This window comes from Eucyclogobius newberryi, unplaced genomic scaffold, assembly GCF_026437365.1.
Source record: "Eucyclogobius newberryi isolate DKJ021-1_F unplaced genomic scaffold, fEucNew1.0.hap1 SCAF_11, whole genome shotgun sequence".
NCBI classification, from domain to species: domain Eukaryota; kingdom Metazoa; phylum Chordata; class Actinopteri; order Gobiiformes; family Gobiidae; genus Eucyclogobius; species Eucyclogobius newberryi.
The window spans coordinates 38,274,152-38,293,981 of record NW_027315735.1 but is presented as its reverse complement, the minus strand read 5'-3'; the positions used below and the strand labels follow the sequence as shown (position 1 = coordinate 38,293,981).

Genomic DNA, 19,830 nt, shown 5'->3' with positions numbered 1-19,830 from the left:
CAAATATCAATAAATCTAATTCTGGTGACGTCACATGGTCTCAGACACCATGTGACGTCACATGGTCTCAGACACCATGTGACGTCACCACTGCAGACACCATGTGACGTCATCACTGCAGACACCATGTGACGTCACCACTGCAGACACCATGTGACGTCACCACTGCAGACACCATGTGACGTCACCACTGCAGACACCATGTGACGTCACCACTGCAGACACCATGTGACGTCACCACTGCAGACACCATGTGACGTCACCACTGCAGACACCATGTGACGTCACCACTGCAGACACCATGTGACGTCACCACTGCAGACACCATGTGACGTCACCACTGCAGACACCATGTGACGTCACCACTGCAGACACCATGTGACGTCATCACTGCAGACACCATGTGACGTCACCACTGCAGACACCATGTGACGTCACCACTGCAGACACCATGTGACGCGTCATCACTGCAGACACCATGTGACGTCACCACCGCAGACACCATGTGACGTCACCACCGCAGACACCATGTGACGTCACCACTGCAGACACCATGTGACGTCACCACTGCAGACACCATGTGACGTCACCACTGCAGACACCATGTGACGTCACCACTGCAGACACCATGTGACGTCACCACTGCAGACACCATGTGACGTCACCACTGCAGACACCATGTGACGTCACCACTGCAGACACCATGTGACGTCACCACTGCAGACACCATGTGACGTCACCACTGCAGACACCATGTGACGTCACCACTGCAGACACCATGTGACGTCACCACTGCAGACACCATGTGACGCGTCATCACTGCAGACACCATGTGACGTCACCACCGCAGACACCATGTGACGTCACCACCGCAGACACCATGTGACGTCACCACTGCAGACACCATGTGACGTCATCACTGCAGACACCATGTGACATCACCACTGCAGACACCATGTGACGTCACCACTGCAGACACCATGTGACGTCACCACTGCAGACACCATGTGACATCATCACTGCAGACACCATGTGACATCATCACTGCAGACACCATGTGACATCATCACTGCAGACACCATGTGACATCATCACTGCAGACACCATGTGACGTCATCACTGCAGACACCATGTGACTGAAGCTTTTATTAAGAAGAAAGTGACAATAACGAACACTCAAATATTTTACAAAAACACAAAGAGAAAAGAATCACTTCTGGAACGTGGCGTGAAGATGAGACTTGAACGCTGCGGAGAAGAAGAAGAGGCAGAGTTTAGACCAGAACCTGCACATCAACCCCCAAACCATGTGTGAGGCACAGAGGAAGAGACTAAACCATGTGTGAGGCACAGAGGAAGAGACTAAACCAGGTGTGAGGCACAGAGGAAGAGACTAAACCAGGTGTGAGGCACAGAGGAAGAGACTAAACCAGGTGTGAGGCACAGAGGAAGAGACTAAACCAGGTGTGAGGCACAGAGGAAGAGACTAAACCAGGTGTGAGGCACAGAGGAAGAGACTAAACCAGGTGTGAGGCACAGAGGAAGAGACTAAACCAGGTGTGAGGCACAGAGGAAGAGACTAAACCAGGTGTGAGGCACAGAGGAAGAGACTAAACCAGGTGTGAGGCACAGAGGAAGAGACTAAACCAGGTGTGAGGCACAGAGGAAGAGACTAAACCAGGTGTGAGGCACAGAGGAAGAGACTAAACCAGGTGTGAGACACAGAGGAAGAGACTAAACCAGGTGTGAGGCACAGAGGAAGAGACTAAACCAGGTGTGAGGCACAGAGGAAGAGACTAAACCAGGTGTGAGGCACAGAGGAAGAGACTAAACCAGGTGTGAGGCACAGAGGAAGAGACTAAACCAGGTGTGAGGCACAGAGGAAGAGACTAAACCAGGTGTGAGGCACAGAGGAAGAGACTAAACCAGGTGTGAGGCACAGAGGAAGAGACTAAACCAGGTGTGAGGCACAGAGGAAGAGACTAAACCAGGTGTGAGGCACAGAGGAAGAGACTAAACCAGGTGTGAGGCACAGAGGAAGACTCACCTTCTTGATTGTCCCAGAGCTCAGCAGCTGTTGTGTTCAGAGGAGACTCATTATTTGGCTCTGAACGAGAAACAGGTCAAAGTTAAGCTCCAACACAGCAAGGTCAGAGGTCAGAGGGGTCCAAGCCCCAGCAGGGTCAGAGGTCAGAGGGGTCCAAGCCCCAGCAGGGTCAGAGGTCAGAGGGGTCCAAGCCCCAGCAGGGTCAGAGGGGTCCAAGCCCCAGCAGGGTCAGAGGTCAGAGGGGTCCAAGCCCCAGCAGGGTCAGGGTCTTTGGTGACCTTTACCTGAGAGCAGGCTCTGGATGGACAGCAGGATGGAGCGCACGTCGTACAGCGCTGACCACTTGTCCTTGAGGATGTCCAGACAGATGAAGCCCTGACCGTCCACATTAGGGTGAAAACACGGAGTCACAAACTTCACTCGAGGAGCGTGGTACGGGTACCCGGCCGGGAACTCCAGGAGCAGGCGGTACCGCAGGCCCTCGTACACCTGAGAGACCACACGGGAGGGACCACAGGTGAGAGACCACCCCACAGGAGGGAGACCACCCCACAGGAGGGAGACTACCCCACAGGTGAGAGACTACCCCACAGGTGAGAGACTACCCCACAGGTGAGAGACTACCCCACAGGAGGGAGACTACCCCACAGGAGGGAGACTACCCCACAGGAGGGAGACCACCCCACAGGAGGGAGACCACCCCACAGGAGGGAGACCACCCCACAGGTGAGAGACCACCCCACAGGTGAGAGACCACCCCACAGGAGGGAGACCACCCCACAGGAGGGAGACTACCCCACAGGTGAGAGACTACCCCACAGGTGAGAGACTACCCCACAGGAGGGAGACTACCCCACAGGAGGGAGACTACCCCACAGGAGGGAGACTACCCCACAGGAGGGAGACTACCCCACAGGAGGGAGACCACCCCACAGGAGGAGGGAGACTACCCCACAGGAGGGAGACCACCCCACAGGAGGGAGACTACCCCACAGGAGGGAGACTACCCCACAGGAGGGAGACTACCCCACAGGAGGGAGACTACCCCACAGGAGGGAGACTACCCCACAGGAGGGAGACCACCCCACAGGAGGGAGACTACCCCACAGGTGAGAGACTACCCCACAGGAGGGAGACCACCCCACAGGAGGGAGACCACCCCACAGGTGAGAGACCACCCCACAGGAGGGAGACCACCCCACAGGAGGAGGGAGACTACCCCACAGGAGGAGGGAGACTACCCCACAGGAGGGAGACCACCCCACAGGAGGGAGACTACCCCACAGGAGGGAGACTACCCCACAGGAGGGAGACTACCCCACAGGAGGGAGACCACCCCACAGGTGAGAGACCACCCCACAGGAGGGAGACCACCCCACAGGTGAGAGACCAGAGGTGTGTGTGTGTGTGTGTGTGTGTGTAGGTGTGTGCGCGCGTGTAGGTGTGTGTGTGTGTAGGTGTGTAGGTGCGTGTGTGTAGGTGCGTGCGTGTGTGTGTGTAGGTGCGTGTGTGTGTGTGTAGGTGCGTGTGTGTGTGTGTAGGTGCGTGTGTGTGTGTGTAGGTGCGTGTGTGTGTGTGTAGGTGCGTGTGTGTGTGTGTAGGTGCGTGTGTGTGTGTGTAGGTGCGTGTGTAGGTGCGTGTGTAGGTGTGTGCGTGTGTGTGTAGGTGCGTGTGTGTGTGTAGGTGTGTGTGTGTAGGTGCGTGCGTGTGTGTGTGTAGGTGCGTGTGTGTGTGTAGGTGCGTGTGTGTGTGTGTAGGTGCGTGTGTAGGTGTGTGCGTGTGTGTGTAGGTGCGTGTGTGTGTGTAGGTGCGTGTGTGTGTGTGTGTAGGTGCGTGTGTGTGTGTGTAGGTGCGTGTGTGTGTGTAGGTGCGTGCGTGTGTGTGTGTAGGTGCGTGCGTGTGTGTGTGTAGGTGCGTGCGTGTGTGTGTAGGTGCGTGTGTGTGTGTAGGTGCGTGTGTGTGTGTGTGTAGGTGCGTGTGTGTGTGTAGGTGCGTGTGTGTGTAGGTGCGTGCGTGTGTGTGTAGGTGCGTGCGTGTGTGTGTGTGTGTAGGTGCGTGTGTGTGTGTGTGTGTGTGTAGGTGCGTGTGTGTGTGTAGGTGCGTGTGTGTGTGTGTAGGTGCGTGTGTGTGTGTGTAGGTGCGTGTGTGTGTGTGTAGGTGCCTGTGTGTGTGTAGGTGTGTGTGTGTGTGTGTAGGTGCGTGCGTGTGTGTGTGTAGGTGCGTGTGTGTGTGTAGGTGCGTGTGTGTGTGTGTAGGTGCGTGTGTAGGTGTGTGCGTGTGTGTGTGTGTGTAGGTGCGTGTGTGTGTGTGTAGGTGCGTGTGTGTGTGTGTAGGTGCGTGTGTGTGTGTAGGTGCGTGTGTGTGTGTGTAGGTGCCTGTGTGTGTGTAGGTGTGTGTGTGTGTGTGTAGGTGCGTGCGTGTGTGTGTGTAGGTGCGTGTGTGTGTGTAGGTGCGTGTGTGTGTGTGTGTAGGTGCGTGTGTAGGTGTGTGCGTGTAGGTGCGTGTGTGTGTGTGTAGGTGCGTGTGTGTGTGTGTGTAGGTGCGTGTGTAGGTGTGTGCGTGTGTGTGTGTAGGTGCGTGTGTGTGTGTAGGTGCGTGTGTAGGTGTGTGCGTGTGTGTGTAGGTGCGTGTGTGTGTGTGTAGGTGCGTGTGTGTGTGTGTAGGTGTGTGCGTGTGTGTGTGTGTGTAGGTGCGTGTGTGTGTGTGTAGGTGCGTGTGTGTAGGTGTGTGTGTGTGTGTGTAGGTGCGTGTGTGTGTGTAGGTGCGTGTGTAGGTGCGTGTGTGTGTGTAGGTGCGTGTGTGTGTGTGTAGGTGCGTGTGTGTGTGTAGGTGTGTGCGTGTGTGTGTGTGTGTAGGTGCGTGTGTGTGTGTGTAGGTGCGTGTGTGTAGGTGTGTGTGTGTGTGTGTAGGTGCGTGCGTGTGTGTGTGTAGGTGCGTGTGTGTGTGTAGGTGCGTGTGTGTGTGTGTAGGTGCGTGTGTAGGTGTGTGCGTGTGTGTGTAGGTGCGTGTGTGTGTGTGTAGGTGCGTGTGTGTAGGTGCGTGTGTAGGTGTGTGCGTGTGTGTGTGTGTGTAGGTGCGTGTGTGTGTGTGTAGGTGCGTGTGTGTAGGTGTGTGTGTGTGTGTGTGTGTAGGTGCGTGTGTGTAGGTGTGTGTGTGTGTGTGTAGGTGCGTGTGTGTGTGTGTCAAAGTTCAAGTAGCCGCGGTGTGTGACCTAGCGAAGTCGATGTCGGACACTGTAATATTTTCTGGTCCCCTGCCCAATCGGATCAAAGCTGAACTGAACAGCCTCTTTCAGCATCAACAATTGGTTATCCAGATGGTGCCCTCAAAACAACGGTCTTTATTGATAACTGGAGTGCGTTTTGGGGAAAGCCCGGGCTCATACGCAGGGATGGCATCCATCCCACTTCAGAGGGTACATCCCTATTAGTTCGGAATTTGACCGATAGTCTTAGTCATGTTTAGTGAGCACCCAGGGATGAGCCCCAGGTGCAGAGCAGCAGTTCAAGACGCTCCTCTGTCGCTGAACTCTCGCCCGCTCTGTCACATGTGAAGTGTTCAGATTCAAGACAGATAGAGACTGTGTGTCCCTCTTGTCCCTCGTGTCCCTCATGTCCCTCTTGTCTCTCGTGTCCCTCATGTCCCTCGTGTCCCTCGTGTCCCTCGTACAAATAATGCCAAAAAGTCACATCTCAGAAAACATATTTCAGGCTCAGACCAAATAACTGAAGGAAAATAACAATCACAAATGACACAAATAAACAAATGAATAAACACGTAAAATGTGGACTGCTAAACATTAGAGCAATTTCCTCCAAATCGCTCTTAGTTAATGAATTAATTAGTGACTATAACATAGATCTTCAGCTCTAACTGAAACGTGGCTTCAACAAGACGACTACGTCAGACTAAATGAGTCCACCCCACCCACTCATGTTAACCCCACCCACCCATGTTAACCCCACCCACCCATGTTAACCCCACCCACCCATGTTAACCCCACCCACCCATGTTAACTTTCAGACTGCCAGGAGCACAGAGGTGGTGGTGTAGCAGTGATCTCACACTCAAGCGACTCATGAGCCCTAAAACTAACAATGCATTTCACTCATTTAAAGCCTCATGTGTCGATCACATGTCCAAATATGAAAAACCAAAAAGGAGTTTTGTTCATAGTTATCTACCGACCTCCTGGTCCCTACTCAGAGTTTTTAACAGAGTTTTCTGACTTTATCTCAAACTTAGTGTTAGCCTGGGATAAAATAGTTATAGTTGGAGACTTTAATATCCATGTGAACGTGAGTGATGACTCTCTCAGTAATGCCTTCAGCGCCTTGTTAGACAGCATTGGTTTCACTCAGAATGTAAATAAACCGACTCACACTCACAAGAACACTCTGGATCTTGTCCTAACGTATGGAACAGAGATTAGTGACCTCAGTGTCCTCCCTCAAAACCCTATATTGTCAGATCATTTCCTAATTACCTTTCAGTTTATTCTTAAAGATCATCCAGTCCCACAAAATAAAGTTATAATGAAAAGGACAATATCTGAAAAATCTATCTCAAAATTCAAAGAAATAATAGAGCCAATATTCAGTGACATGTCATGTGATCATGTCATGTGATCATGTCATGTGATCATGTCATGTGATCATGTCATGTGATCACGTCATGTGATCATGTCATGTGATCATGTCATGTGATCCTGCTGAGAACAGTTTTAGTCCCAGTTTAAGTGATCAATGTGTCGACTTGACCATGAATTCTCTGAAGTCTGCTCTTGACGTTGTCGCGCCGTTAAAACAGAAGGTCATTAGGCCAAAGCGCGCCTCCCCATGGTACAACCAAGAACTGCGTTCACATAAACAAAGAGTTAGAAAGTTAGAGGGATTATTTCGTCGCTCTCACACCGAAGAATCCCTAAAAGCATGGAAAAGTTGCCTGCTGTCCTATAAGCAGGCTCTGCGTAAGGCCCAAACCAGATATTATTCAAATCTAATAGAAGTCAACAAAAGTAACACTAAATTTCTTTTCAGCACTGTAGCTAGGCTAACCAACTGTCACAGTGCAGTAGAGCCCTCAATCCCAGCTACACTTAGCTCTGATGATTTCCTCCTATTTTTTAACAATAAAATAAAAACAATCAGAGATAAATTAGATGAAATTACCCCCGCTATTAACCCTGAACTAGCCCAAGCTGTAAAACTAACGTCCCATATAAATCCACCTGTAAACCTAGAAAGGTTCACAGCTGTTGATCAAGCAGAGATAACTTCAGCCATTATGTCCTCTAAAAGCTCCACTTGTGTCCTAGACACCATTCCAAGCTCCTCAAAGACATTCTCCCCCTAATTATAGACCCTATTCTTAATATAATAAATACTTCACTCGAAAGTGGCTATGTTCCAGTCCTTCAAACATGACGTCATTAAACCTCTTCTGAAAAAGCCTCATCTAGATCCCGACCTATTGGTAAACTACAGACCTATTTCAAATCTTCCCTTCGTCTCTAAAATCCTTGAAAAAGTTGAAGTAAAACAGCTTTGTCGCCACCTGCAGGACAATAACTTATTTGAAGTTTTTCAGTCAGGGTTCAGAGCCCACCACAGCAGGGTTCAGAACCCACCACAGCAGGGTTCAGAGCCCACCACAGCAGGGTTCAGAGCCCACCACAGCAGGGTTCAGAGCCCACCACAGCAGGGTTCAGAGCCCTCCACAGCAGGGTTCAGAGCCCACCACAGCAGGGTTCAGAGCCCACCACAGCGGGGTTCAGGGCCCACCACAGCAGGGTTCAGAGCCCACCACAGCAGGGTTCAGAGCCCACCACAGCACTGAAACTGCACTAGTTAAAGTCACAAATGATTTGTTATTAGCCGCTGACGATGGACTGGTCTCAATCCTGGTTCTGTTGGACCTCAGCGCAGCGTTTGACACCATCGACCACAACATTCTACTGCAGAGGTTAGAATGTGATGTAGGTGTTGGAGGAACAGCCCTCAGCTGGTTTAAATCCTATCTATCTGATAGGTTCCAATTTGTTCATGTAAACCAGAGCTCCTCACCTGCTCTAAAGTAATTTACGGTGTGCCACAGGGTTCGGTACTCGGTCCAATTCTGTTTACTCTTTATATGCTGCCATTAGGCAACATTATCAGGTCACATGACATTAACTTCCACTGCTCTGCAGATGACACTCAGCTGTATTTATCAATGAACCTGATCAGAGTTCAAGTACAGACTTAGTACTTGTGTGAAGGAGATAAAAACCTGGATGACACTAAACTACCTGCTTCTTAACCCTGAAAAAACCGAGGTCATTGTGCTTGGCCCTAAACATCTACGAGATGCTCTATCTGAGCAGATAGTCACACTGGACAATGTCAGTGTAGCCTCCAGTTCTACTGTAAGAAACCTCAGAGTCTTATTTGACCAGGAGCTCTAATTTAAAGCTCATATAAATCAAGCTTGTAAAACAGCCTATTTCCATTTGCGCAACAAGAGCCAAAATCAGAAGAATCCTGCCTAAAAGTGATGCCGAAGAACGTATCCATGCATTTGTAACGACTAGATTAGACTACTGTAACTCCTGCTCACAGCAGGTCCTAAAAGCTCCATAAAAAGCTTTCAACTGGTTCAAAATGCAGCAGCAAGATTACAACAGGAACTAAAAGAAGAGATCACATTACGCCGGTGCTGGAGTCTCTTCACTGGCTCCTGTCGAGTTTAGAATCACATTTAAAATTCTACTCTTGACCTACAAAGCCATAAATGACATGGCCCCTCCCACCTCAAAGATGCTATAGAACCATATCATCCAAACAGAGCTCTTCGCTCTCAGAATGCCGGCCTTCTGGTGGTGCCAAGAGTCTCTAAAAGTACTGTAGGAGGTAGAGCGTTTAGCTCCCAAGCTCCTGTGTTATGGAATCAGCTCCCGACCCATGTTAAATCTGCTGACACAGTCTCTTCATTTAAGTCCAGGCTTAAAACGTTCCTCTTCGAAATCGCTTATGGTCAGAGTAGTTAGGAACAGAAACATAAACCCACAGCTTCAGCTACGCTGCCCTAGGAGTAACTATGCTGGGGGAAGTATGACAGCTTGAGCACTATCCTCTTCTTCTTCTGACTACTTATGCTATCAAACAATATTTATTTTTTGATTCCACTTGCAAACTGTTCACCGCCTTCTTTTTCTTTCTCTCACTCCTGAGGACCTGTGGACCCAGATGTCCCTCCCCTGGTGAAGTGGTCCCTGCCCTGTGTGGACGGTCCCTCATCTGCCTGAGGGGTGGGTCCAGCTCGCCCCCGACGGTCCCTCATCTGCCTGACGAGTGGGTCCAGCTCGCCTCCGACGGTCCCTCATCTGCCTGACGAGTGGGTCCAGCTCGCCTCCGACGGTCCCTCATCGGCCTGACGAGTGGGTCCAGCTCGCCTCAGTCGGTCCCTCATCTGCCTGACGAGTGGGTCCAGCTCGCCTCCGACGGTCCCTCATCGGCCTGAAGAGTGGGTCCAGTTCGCCTCAGTCGGTCCCTCATCTGCCTGAAGAGTGGGTCCAGTTCGCCTCAGTCGGTCCCTCATCTGCCTGAAGAGTGGGTCCAGCTCGCCTCCGACGGTCCCTCATCTGCCTGAAGAGTGGGTCCAGTTCGCCTCCGACGGTCCCTCATCTGCCTGAAGAGTGGGTCCAGCTCGCCTCCGACGGTCCCTCATCTGCCTGAAGAGTGGGTCCAGTTCGCCTCAGTCGGTCCCTCATCTGCCTGAAGAGTGGGTCCAGCTCGCCTCCGACGGTCCCTCATCTGCCTGAAGAGTGGGTCCAGTTCGCCTCAGTCGGTCCCTCATCTGCCTGAAGAGTGGGTCCAGTTCGCCTCAGTCGGTCCCTCATCTGCCTGAAGAGTGGGTCCAGTTCGCCTCAGTCGGTCCCTCAGCTGCCTGAAGAGTGGGTCCAGTTCGCCTCAGTCGGTCCCTCAGCTGCCTGAAGAGTGGGTCCAGTTCGCCTCAGTCGGTCCCTCATCTGCCTGAAGAGTGGGTCCAGTTCGCCTCAGTCGGTCCCTCAGCTGCCTGAAGAGTGGGTCCAGTTCGCCTCAGTCGGTCCCTCATCTGCCTGAAGAGTGGGTCCAGTTCGCCTCAGTCGGTCCCTCTTCTGCCTGAAGAGTGGGTCCAGCCCCAGTCTCCCTCGTGTCCGTCTGTGAGAGTGGGATCTCTCCTTCACTGGAACTCCTCCAGGTTTCTACGCTTTTTTCCCAAAGAGGTTTTTTTTTTGTAGTTTTTCCTGGCCGAGAAGGAGAGTCTAAGGACAGAGGACCTGGGACATCGTCCCTCGCCACCACAGACATTGTTGATTCATTTCTCCCTGTGGCCCTCAGAGGCAACTGTTGTTGTGATTTTGGGCCTTACAAAAATAAATTGATTTGATTTGATTTGAAAGCTCCAGGTTCAAAAAGAGATTTACAAAGAAAAGCTGAACATGTACAACCTAATCTTATGTAGAACTAGGGAAAGATATTTTTCTGAAATAATTGGAAGCTGCAGTAACAACTGGCGTGTCCTGTTTGCCACAGTAAACAGATGAACAAACCCTCCAGCTCAGCTGCCGTTAGAACTCATTTCCACATCCAAGTGTAATGAGTTTGCATTATTCTTTAATGACAAAGTTCAGGGCATTAAAAATGCTATAAATCCCACAATGCAAAAAATTACCCTAAAACCACCAAGACACTTAGAGCTAACTCACTTTGCACCAGTAACTGACAAAACTGTCCATGAGATCATCACCAGTCTGAGTTCATCTACAGCTGCCTTGATGTGTTACCCACCAGATTTCTAAAGTCTGTGCTGAACAGTTTGTTAGCACCACTCACATAGTTAACATGTCGCTTCAATCTGGAACATTCCCAATGTCTTTGAAAACTGCGGTCATAAAGCCTCTCCTAAAGAAGAGCAGTCTTGATGCTGCAGTACTGAGTCATTACCGGCCCATTTCTAATCTGCCATTTTGGGGCAAAGTCCTTGAAAAGGTTGTTTACCAACAGCTCATTGATTTCCTCTTAATAAACAACTCATTTGATGTTTTTCAGTCAGGTTTTAGACCTCATCACAGCACTGAGACTGCTCTTGTCAAGGTGACAAATGACATCTGCCTGAACACTGACACAGGCAAAGCCTCAGTCTTAATTCTGTTAGATCTGAGTGCTGCTTTTGACACTGTCGATCATGGGATCCTCTTACAGAGACTAGAGGACTGGGTGGGCATCACTGGCACTGCCCTAAACTGGTTAAGGTCCTATCTGGAAGACAGGAAGTACTTTGTTGAAATTGGTAGCTGTGTCTCAGACCACATGACCCTGACCTGTGGAGTGCCCCAAGGGTCAGTCCTGGGTCCCCTTCTGTTCAACCTCTACATGCTGCCGTTAGGTCAGTTGATACGCAGTGAAAATGTGTCCTATCACAATGATGCAGACGACACTCAGATCTATGTTTCACTATCGGCAGGTGACTATGGACCAGTAGATTCACTCTGTCACTGCATCCAACAGATCAGTTTGTGGATGCAAAACAACTTTCTCCAGCTGAACTCAGACAAGACTGAAATAATCGTTTTTGGCCCACAGAAACAAAGAGAAAGTGTTAGCGGTCACCTCCAGAGTCTCGCTCTAAAACCTACAAACCAAGTTATAAATCTGGGGGTAATAATGGACTCAGACTTGAACTTTAATAGCCACATCACATCAATAACATCAGCAGCTTTTTACCATCTAAAAAACATTGCCAAAATCAAAAATATAGTGTCAAAACCAGATTTAGAGAGACTTATCCACGCGTTTGTCTCCAGTAGATTAGACTACTGTAACGGCCGCTCACTGGTCTCTCCAAACGAGCTGTAAAACAGCTGCAGTACATCCAGAACGCTGCTGCTCGGGTCCTGACCAGAACCAGGAAGTACCATCACATTAGTCCTGTTCTCAGGTCTCTGCACTGCCCCCTGTGGCTCAGAGAATAGACTTTAAAGCAGCTCTGCTTGTGTACAAGTCTCTCTAAGGCCTAGCACCAAAGTACATCTTGGATATGTTAGTGCCATATGAACCATCTCGGACTCTGAGGACCTCAGGGACCGGCCTCCTGCTGGTGCCAGAGTCAGGACTAAACATGGACCGGCCTCCTGCTGGTGCCAGAGTCAGGACTAAACATGGACCGGCCTCCTGCTGGTGCCAGAGTCAGGACTAAACATGGACCGGCCTCCTGCTGGTGCCAGAGTAAGGACTAAACATGGACCGGCCTCCTGCTGGTGCCAGAGTCAGGACTAAACATGGACCGGCCTCTTGCTGGTGCCAGAGTCAGGACTAAACATGGACCGGCCTCCTGCTGGTGCCAGAGTCAGGACTAAACATGGACCGGCCTCCTGCTGGTGCCAGAGTCAGGACTAAACATGGACCGGCCTCCTGCTGGTGCCAGAGTCAGGACTAAACATGGACCGGCCTCCTGCTGGTGCCAGAGTCAGGACTAAACATGGACCGGCCTCCTGCTGGTGCCAGAGTCAGGACTAAACATGGACCGGCCTCCTGCTGGTGCCAGAGTCAGGACTAAACATGGACCGGCCTCCTGCTGGTGCCAGAGTCAGGACTAAACATGGGGAATCTGCGTTTCAGTTTTATGCAGCTAAAATCTGGAACATTCTTCCTGAAGATGTGAGACAGGTTCTACTCTGACAATGTTCAAATCTAAGCTAAAAACTGTTTTGTTTAGCTGCGCATATGACTGAAAGGATTTTATCTTTGCACTCTTCTCTTTTGTTTGTGATTTTATTAGTTTAGAAAATCAGTTGGATTGATAATTTTTAATTTAGTTAATTTTATTGTATTTCTGTAATTTCTTTGTGATTTGATGCATTTTTCCTGCTGTGAAGCTTTGAATTGCCTTGTTTATGAAATGTGCTCTACAAATAAACTTGCCTTGCCTTGCCTTAGGTGCGTGTGTGTGTAGGTGCGTGCGTGTGTGTAGGTGCGTGTGTGTGTGTGTGTAGGTGCGTGTGTGTGTGTGTAGGTGCGTGTGTGTAGGTGCGTGTGTGTGTGTAGGTGCGTGTGTGTGTGTAGGTGCGTGCGTGTGTAGGTGCGTGCGTGTGTAGGTGCGTGCGTGTGTAGGTGCGTGCGTGTGTAGGTGCGTGCGTAGGTGCGTGCGTGTGTAGGTGCGTGCGTGCGTAGGTGCGTGTGTGTGTAGGTGCGTGCGTGTGTAGGTGCGTGTGTAGGTGCGTGTGTAGGTGCGTGTGTGTGTAGGTGCGTGCGTGTGTAGGTGCGTGTGTAGGTGCGTGTGTGTGTAGGTGCGTGCGTGTGTAGGTGCGTGTGTAGGTGCGTGCGTAGGTGCGTGTGTGTGTAGGTGCGTGTGTGTGTGTGTAGGTGCGTGCGTGTGTGTGTAGGTGCGTGCGTGTGTGTGTAGGTGTGCGTGTGTAGGTGCGTGCGTAGGTGCGTGTGTGTGTAGGTGCGTGCGTGTGTGTGTAGGTGCGTGCGTGTGTAGGTGCGTGCGTGTGTGTGTAGGTGTGCGTGTGTAGGTGCGTGCGTAGGTGCGTGCGTAGGTGTGTGTAGGTGTGTGCGTGTGTGTGCGTGTGTAGGTGCGTGCGTGTGTGTGTAGGTGTGCGTGTGTAGGTGTGTGCGTGCGTGTGTAGGTGTGTGCGTGTGTGTAGGTGCGTGCGTGTGTGTAAACATACTGTGCCCTGAGCTCCGTCGATAGTTCCCACCCACTTGAAAAGGTTCTCCGACTCTGGAAAAGCGCTGATGCCTTTGTCTCCACTCATCTGAGAAACAAGTGTCACGTCAGCACTTCTCACAACTCACTTAGGTCATGGTGAGACAAAGGTCATGGTGAGACAAAGGTCATGGTGAGACTAAGGTCATGGTGAGACTAAGGTCATGGTGAGACTAAGGTCATGGTGAGACTAAGGTCATGGTGAGACTAAGGTCATGGTGAGACTTAGGTCATGGTGAGACTTAGGTCATGGTGAGACTTAGGTCATGGTGAGACTTAGGTCATGGTGAGACTTAGGTCATGGTGAGACTGACCATGAGCGCCATGAGCTCCTGCTGCAGCCTGAAACACAAACAGCTCAGTTAGTGAACAGCAGGTGGCGCTGATGTAACACTTATGTCATTGTGCCATCCATCCATCCATCCATCTTCTGCCGCTTTATCCGGGGCCGGGTCGCGGGGGCAGCAGTCTGAGCAGGGACTCCCAGACTTCCTTCTCCCCAGACACTTCCTCTAACTCCTCCGGAGGGATCCCGAGGCGTTCCCAGGCCAGCCGAGAGACATAGTCTCTCCAGCGTGTCCTGGGTCTTCCCCGGGGCCTCTTCCCGGTGGGACATGCCTGAAACACCTCCCGAGGGAGGCGCCCAGGAGGCATCCGGAACAGATGCCCGAGCCACCTCAGCTGGCTCCTCTCGACGTGGAGGAGCAGCGGCTCTACTCCGAGCTCCCCCCGTGTGGCCGAGCTCCTCACCTTATCTCTAAGGGAGCGCCCAGCCACACGGCGGACCGGTAAATAGAGAGCTTTGCCTTTCGGCTCAGCTCCCTCTTCACCACAACGGTCCGATGCAGCGACTGCATCACTGCAGCCGCTGCACCGATCCAACTGTCGATCTCACGCTCCATCCTTCCCTCACTCGTGAACAAGACCCCGAGATACTTGAACTCCTCCACTTGGGGCAAGGACACCCCACCCACCTGGAGAGGGCAAGCCACCTTTTTCCGGTCGAGAACCATGGCCTCGGATTTGGAGGTGCTGATTCTCATCCCAGCCGCTTCACACTCGGCTGCAAACCGTCCCAGTGCATGTTGCAGGTCCGGGTTTGATGGTGCCATCAGGACAACATCGTCTGCAAACAGCAGAGATGAGATCCTGTGGTCCCCAAACCGGACACCCTCCGACCCCCGACTGCGCCTAGAAATTCTGTCCATAAAAATTATGAACAGAACCGGTGACACAGGGCAGCCCTGGCGGAGTCCAACATGCACTGGGAACAGGTCTGACTTACTGCAAGCAATGCGAACACAGCTCCTGCTCCGGTCATACAGGGACCGGACAGCCCTGAGCAAAGGGCCCCGGACCCCGTACTCCCGGAGCACCCCCCAAAGGACACCCCGAGGGACACGGTCGAAAGCCTTCTCCAGATCCACAAAGCACATGTGGACTGGTTGGGCAAACTCCCATGAACCCTCGAGCACCCGATGGAGTGTGTAGAGCTGGTCCAGTGTTCCACGACCGGGACGAAAACCACTCTGCTCCTCCTGAATCCGAGGTTCGACTATCGGTCGGATTCTCCTCTCCAGTACCTTGGAATAGACCTTACCCGGGAGGCTGAGGAGTGTGATCCCTCTGTAGTTGGAACACACCCTCCGGTCCCCCTTCTTGAACAGAGGGACCACCACCCCGGTCTGCCAGTCCAGAGGCACTGTCCCCGACCACCACGTGATGTTGCAGAGACGTGTCAACCAAGACAGTCCTACAACATCCAGATACTTTAGGTACTCAGGGCGGATCTCATCCACCCCCGGAGCCACCGAGGAGTTTGCGAACAACCTCAGTGACTTCAGCTTGGGTGATGGATGAGCCAGCCTCCGAGTCCCCGGTCTCTACTTCCTCTTCGGAAGACGTGACTGAGGGATTAAGGAGATCCTCAAAGTATTCCTTCCACCGTCCGACGACATCCCCAGTCGAGGTCAGCAGGCCTCCACCCGCACCATAAACGGTGTTTGTGAGACACTGCTTCCCCCTCCTGAGGCGCCGGACGGTTTGCCAGAATTTCTTTGGTGCCGACCGATAGTCCTCCTCCATGGCCTCCCCGAACTCCTCCCAGGCCCGGGTTTTTGCCTCTGCGACAGCACGAGCCGCGGCTCGCTTGGCCTGCCGATACCCGTCGATGACCTCCGGAGACCTACAAGCCAGAGTGGCCTGATAGGCCTCCTTCTTCAGTCTGACGGCATCCCTTACTTCCGGTGTCCACCACCGGGTTCGGGGGTTGCCGCCACGACAGGCACCGGAGACCTTGCGACCACAGCTCCGAGCAGCCGCATCAACAATGGAGGCGGAGAACGTGGTCCACTCGGACTCAATGTCCCCAGCCTCCCCCGGGACATGGGAGAAGCTCTCCCGGAGGTGCGAGTTGAATACCCTACTGACAGAGGGCTCCACAAGACGTTCCCAACAGACCCTCACAATGCGCTTGGGTCTGCCAAGTCTGTCCGGCTTCCTCCTCCGCCAGCGGATCCAACTCACCACCAGGTGGTGATTGGTTGACAACTCTGCCCCTCTCTTCACCCGAGTGTCCAAGACACGCGGCCGGAGGTCAGATGACACGACAACAAAGTCGATCATTGACCTCCGGCCTAGGGTGTCCTGGTGCCATGTGCACGGATGGACACCCTTGTGCTTGAACATGGTGTTCGTTATGGACAATCCGTGGCTAGCACAGAAGTCCAAAAACTGAACACCGCTCAGGTTCAGATCGGGGAAGCCGTTCTTCCCGATCACCCCTCTTCAGGTGTCACTGTCATTGCCCACGTGGGCGTTGAAGTCCCCCAGTAGAACAACGGAGTCATTCCATGTCCCCAGAGTTAGTCTCTGTGTCTGGAGATCTGGTCGCCGAGGCCCCTGCCGTCGACTGCCGCCCAGATCTCTCTGCACCGGCCTCTTATGGATCCTCCTGCGGGTGGTGGGCCCACGGGAGGGCGGCCCCACGTCGCTCTTTCGGGCTGTGCCCGGCCGGGCCCCGTGGGGTAAGACCCGGCCACCAGGCGCTCGCCATGGAGCACCCATCCCAGGCCTGGCTCCAGGATGGGACCCCGGTGACGCCGATCCGGGCGACGTAAACTGCCTTGTTCGTATTGTCATCATAGGGGGCTTCTGAACCGATCTTTGTCTGACCCGTCACCTAGGACCTGTTTGCCTTGGGAGACCCTACCAGGGGCATGAAGCCCCCGACAACATAGCTCCCGGGATCATTCGGGCACTCAAACCCCTCCACCACGTTAAGGTGTCGGTTCAAGGAGAGTCATTGTGCCATATGTCATAAAACACCAAAGAAGAAATTGGCCTCATCTTTATTTGACATTTTTATGATTTATATTTGACACTTACATTTGAAATGTGACATTGTTATTGGTCTTATGAAAGACAAAAGCGTTATGTGGGAGGCGGGGCTTACACAGGATGTAGAACACGTAGTGTGGGAGGCGGGGCTTACACAGGATGTAGAACACGTAGTGTGGGAGGCGGGGCTTACACAGGATGTAGAACACGTAGTGTGGGAGGCGGGGCTTACACAGGATGTAGAACACGTAGTGTGGGAGGCGGGGCTTACACAGGATGTAGAACACGTAGTGTGGGAGGCGGGGCTTACACAGGATGTAGAACACGTAGTGTATCGTTTGTGCTAAAAATGTGTTTTTTTAAAAGGTTCAACTTCTAAAATTCAGAAAGAGACATTTATTTAGTCCTGACAAAGCTCGAATAAACCACAACAGTAAAAGCACCAATCTTTATAAAGTCTGACCCCCCACTCCTGACCACCTCTCGTCAGGGTCAGCGGTGGTCTCGTCAGGGTCAGCGGTGGTCTCGTCAGGGTCAGCGGTGGTCTCGTCAGGGTCAGCGGTGGTCTCGTCAGGGTCAGCGGTGGTCTCGTCAGGGTCAGCGGTGGTCAAGGCCGTGCTCTTCTGGTCAGACATGTTCTGGTTATAGAGACTTCACACTGACCTCTTGGTGACTGACCCCTTGGTGGCGCTGTTCCCACTGTCGTTTCCTTTCAGAGCCGTGTTTGAAGAAGCTGCAGCTGGATCCATGTTCTGAGATGCCATTTCTGAAGAAGACAGCAAACAAAGAGATCCACTTCACTCCCGATCAAACCACACGCTCTGCAGCCCTAACAAGAGGATGCACTGGCCCTAACAAGAGGATGCACTGGCCCTAACAAGAGGATGCAATCAAGAGGATACACTGTATACAACAGGAGGATACACTGTATCTAACAGGAGGATGCACTGTATCTAACAGGAGGATGCACTGTATACAACAGGAGGATGCACTGTATACAACAGGAGGATGCACTGTATACAACAGGAGGATGCACTGTATACAACAGGAGGATGCACTGTATACAACAGGAGGATGCACTGTATACAACAGGAGGATGCACTGTATACAACAGGAGGATGCACTGTATCTAACAGGAGGATGCACTGTATCTAACAGGAGGATGCACTGTATCTAACAGGAGGATGCACTGTATCTAACAGGAGGATGCACTGTATCTAACAGGAGGATGCACTGTATCTAACAGGAGGATGCACTGTATCTAACAGGAGGATACACTGTATACAACAGGAGGATACACTGTATACAACAGGAGGATACACTGTATACAACAGGAGGATACACTGTATACAACAGGAGGATGCACTGTATACAACAGGAGGATGCACTGTATCTAACAGGAGGATGCACTGTATCTAACAGGAGGATGCACTGTATCTAACAGGAGGATGCACTGTATCTAACAGGAGGATGCACTGTATCTAACAGGAGGATGCACTGTATCTAACAGGAGGATGCACTGTATCTAACAGGAGGATGCACTGTATCTAACAGGAGGATGCACTGTATACAACAGGAGGATACACTGTATCTAACAGGAGGATACACTGTATACAACAGGAGGATACACTGTATACAACAGGAGGATACACTGTATACAACAGGAGGATACACTGTATCTAACAGGAGGATGCACTGTATCTAACAGGAGGATGCACTGTATCTAACAGGAGGATGCACTGTATCTAACAGGATACACTGTATACAACAGGAGGATACACTGTATACAACAGGAGGATACACTGTATCTAACAGGAGGATGCACTGTATACAACAGGAGGATACACTTTATCTAACAGGAGGATGCACTGTATACAACAGGAGGATACACTGTATCTAACAGGAGGATACACTGTATCTAACAGGAGGATACACTGTATCTAACAGGAGGATACACTGTATCTAACAGGAGGATACACTGTATCTAACAGGAGGATACACTGTATCTAACAGGAGGATACACTGTATCTAACAGGAGGATACACTGTATCTAACAGGAGGATACACTGTATACAACACTTTGCTAAAGCTTCTTTTTAGACTCTGGGGCCAGAACAGAACTGGTCCTTTTAGTCCCAGTTTAGAACTTGTGTCACGCTAGTCCCGGTTTGTCCCGTGTGGACAGAAAAGCCCGGTTTCATGTCCCTGTCCCCCCGGTGCCGCTCTCACCTGCCTAAGTCTCCGGTGTTTTCTCGCTCTTCTCCCGGTGTTTTCGCGGTGTTTTCTCGGTGTTTTCCCGGTGTTTTCGCGGTGTTTTCCCGGTGTTTTCCCGGTGTTTTCCCGGTGTTTTCGCGGTGTTTTCCCGGTGTTTCTCGTCGCGCTGCTGCGGATCGTTCGTTTGAAATAGAAACCGCCGTGACTCGGTTTAAACTGACACTTCCGTCTACAGCAGCCAATCACAGCAGGCCTCATGACGTCAGCCACCCAGGGACCAATCACAAGGCGTGGTTCAAAAACAGACGGTGCAGCGCAAATGTATGTTTTGTTCTCAGTTTTTATTCTTTTTAAAATCCTGTTGAATGTTTTCATCCAAATGAGGGGATTGTAGTCTAACTCTACAAAGACGCTGGAGGTGTGTTTGTAGATCACAAAATGACTACAGTCATCGTAGTATATAGTAGTAATATATATATATATATATATATATATATATA

The 19,830-nt window shown here is 51.5% G+C and overlaps 1 protein-coding gene across 1 annotated transcript; it reads right to left on the bottom strand.

Moving 5' to 3' along the window:
* Positions 1–1,131: 1,131 nt before the first annotated feature.
* ube2c (ubiquitin-conjugating enzyme E2C) lies at positions 1,132–17,887 on the bottom strand. The gene is made up of 6 exons (XM_072434036.1): positions 17,780–17,887; positions 14,092–14,119; positions 13,740–13,826; positions 2,332–2,536; positions 2,048–2,107; positions 1,132–1,248 (listed from the first exon to the last, which is right to left on the bottom strand). Exons 1-6 carry the CDS (start codon positions 17,878–17,880, stop codon positions 1,211–1,213), a joined length of 519 nt encoding a protein of 172 aa, XP_072290137.1. The 5' UTR covers positions 17,881–17,887; the 3' UTR covers positions 1,132–1,210.
* Between the last annotated feature and the right edge of the window lie 1,943 nt (positions 17,888–19,830).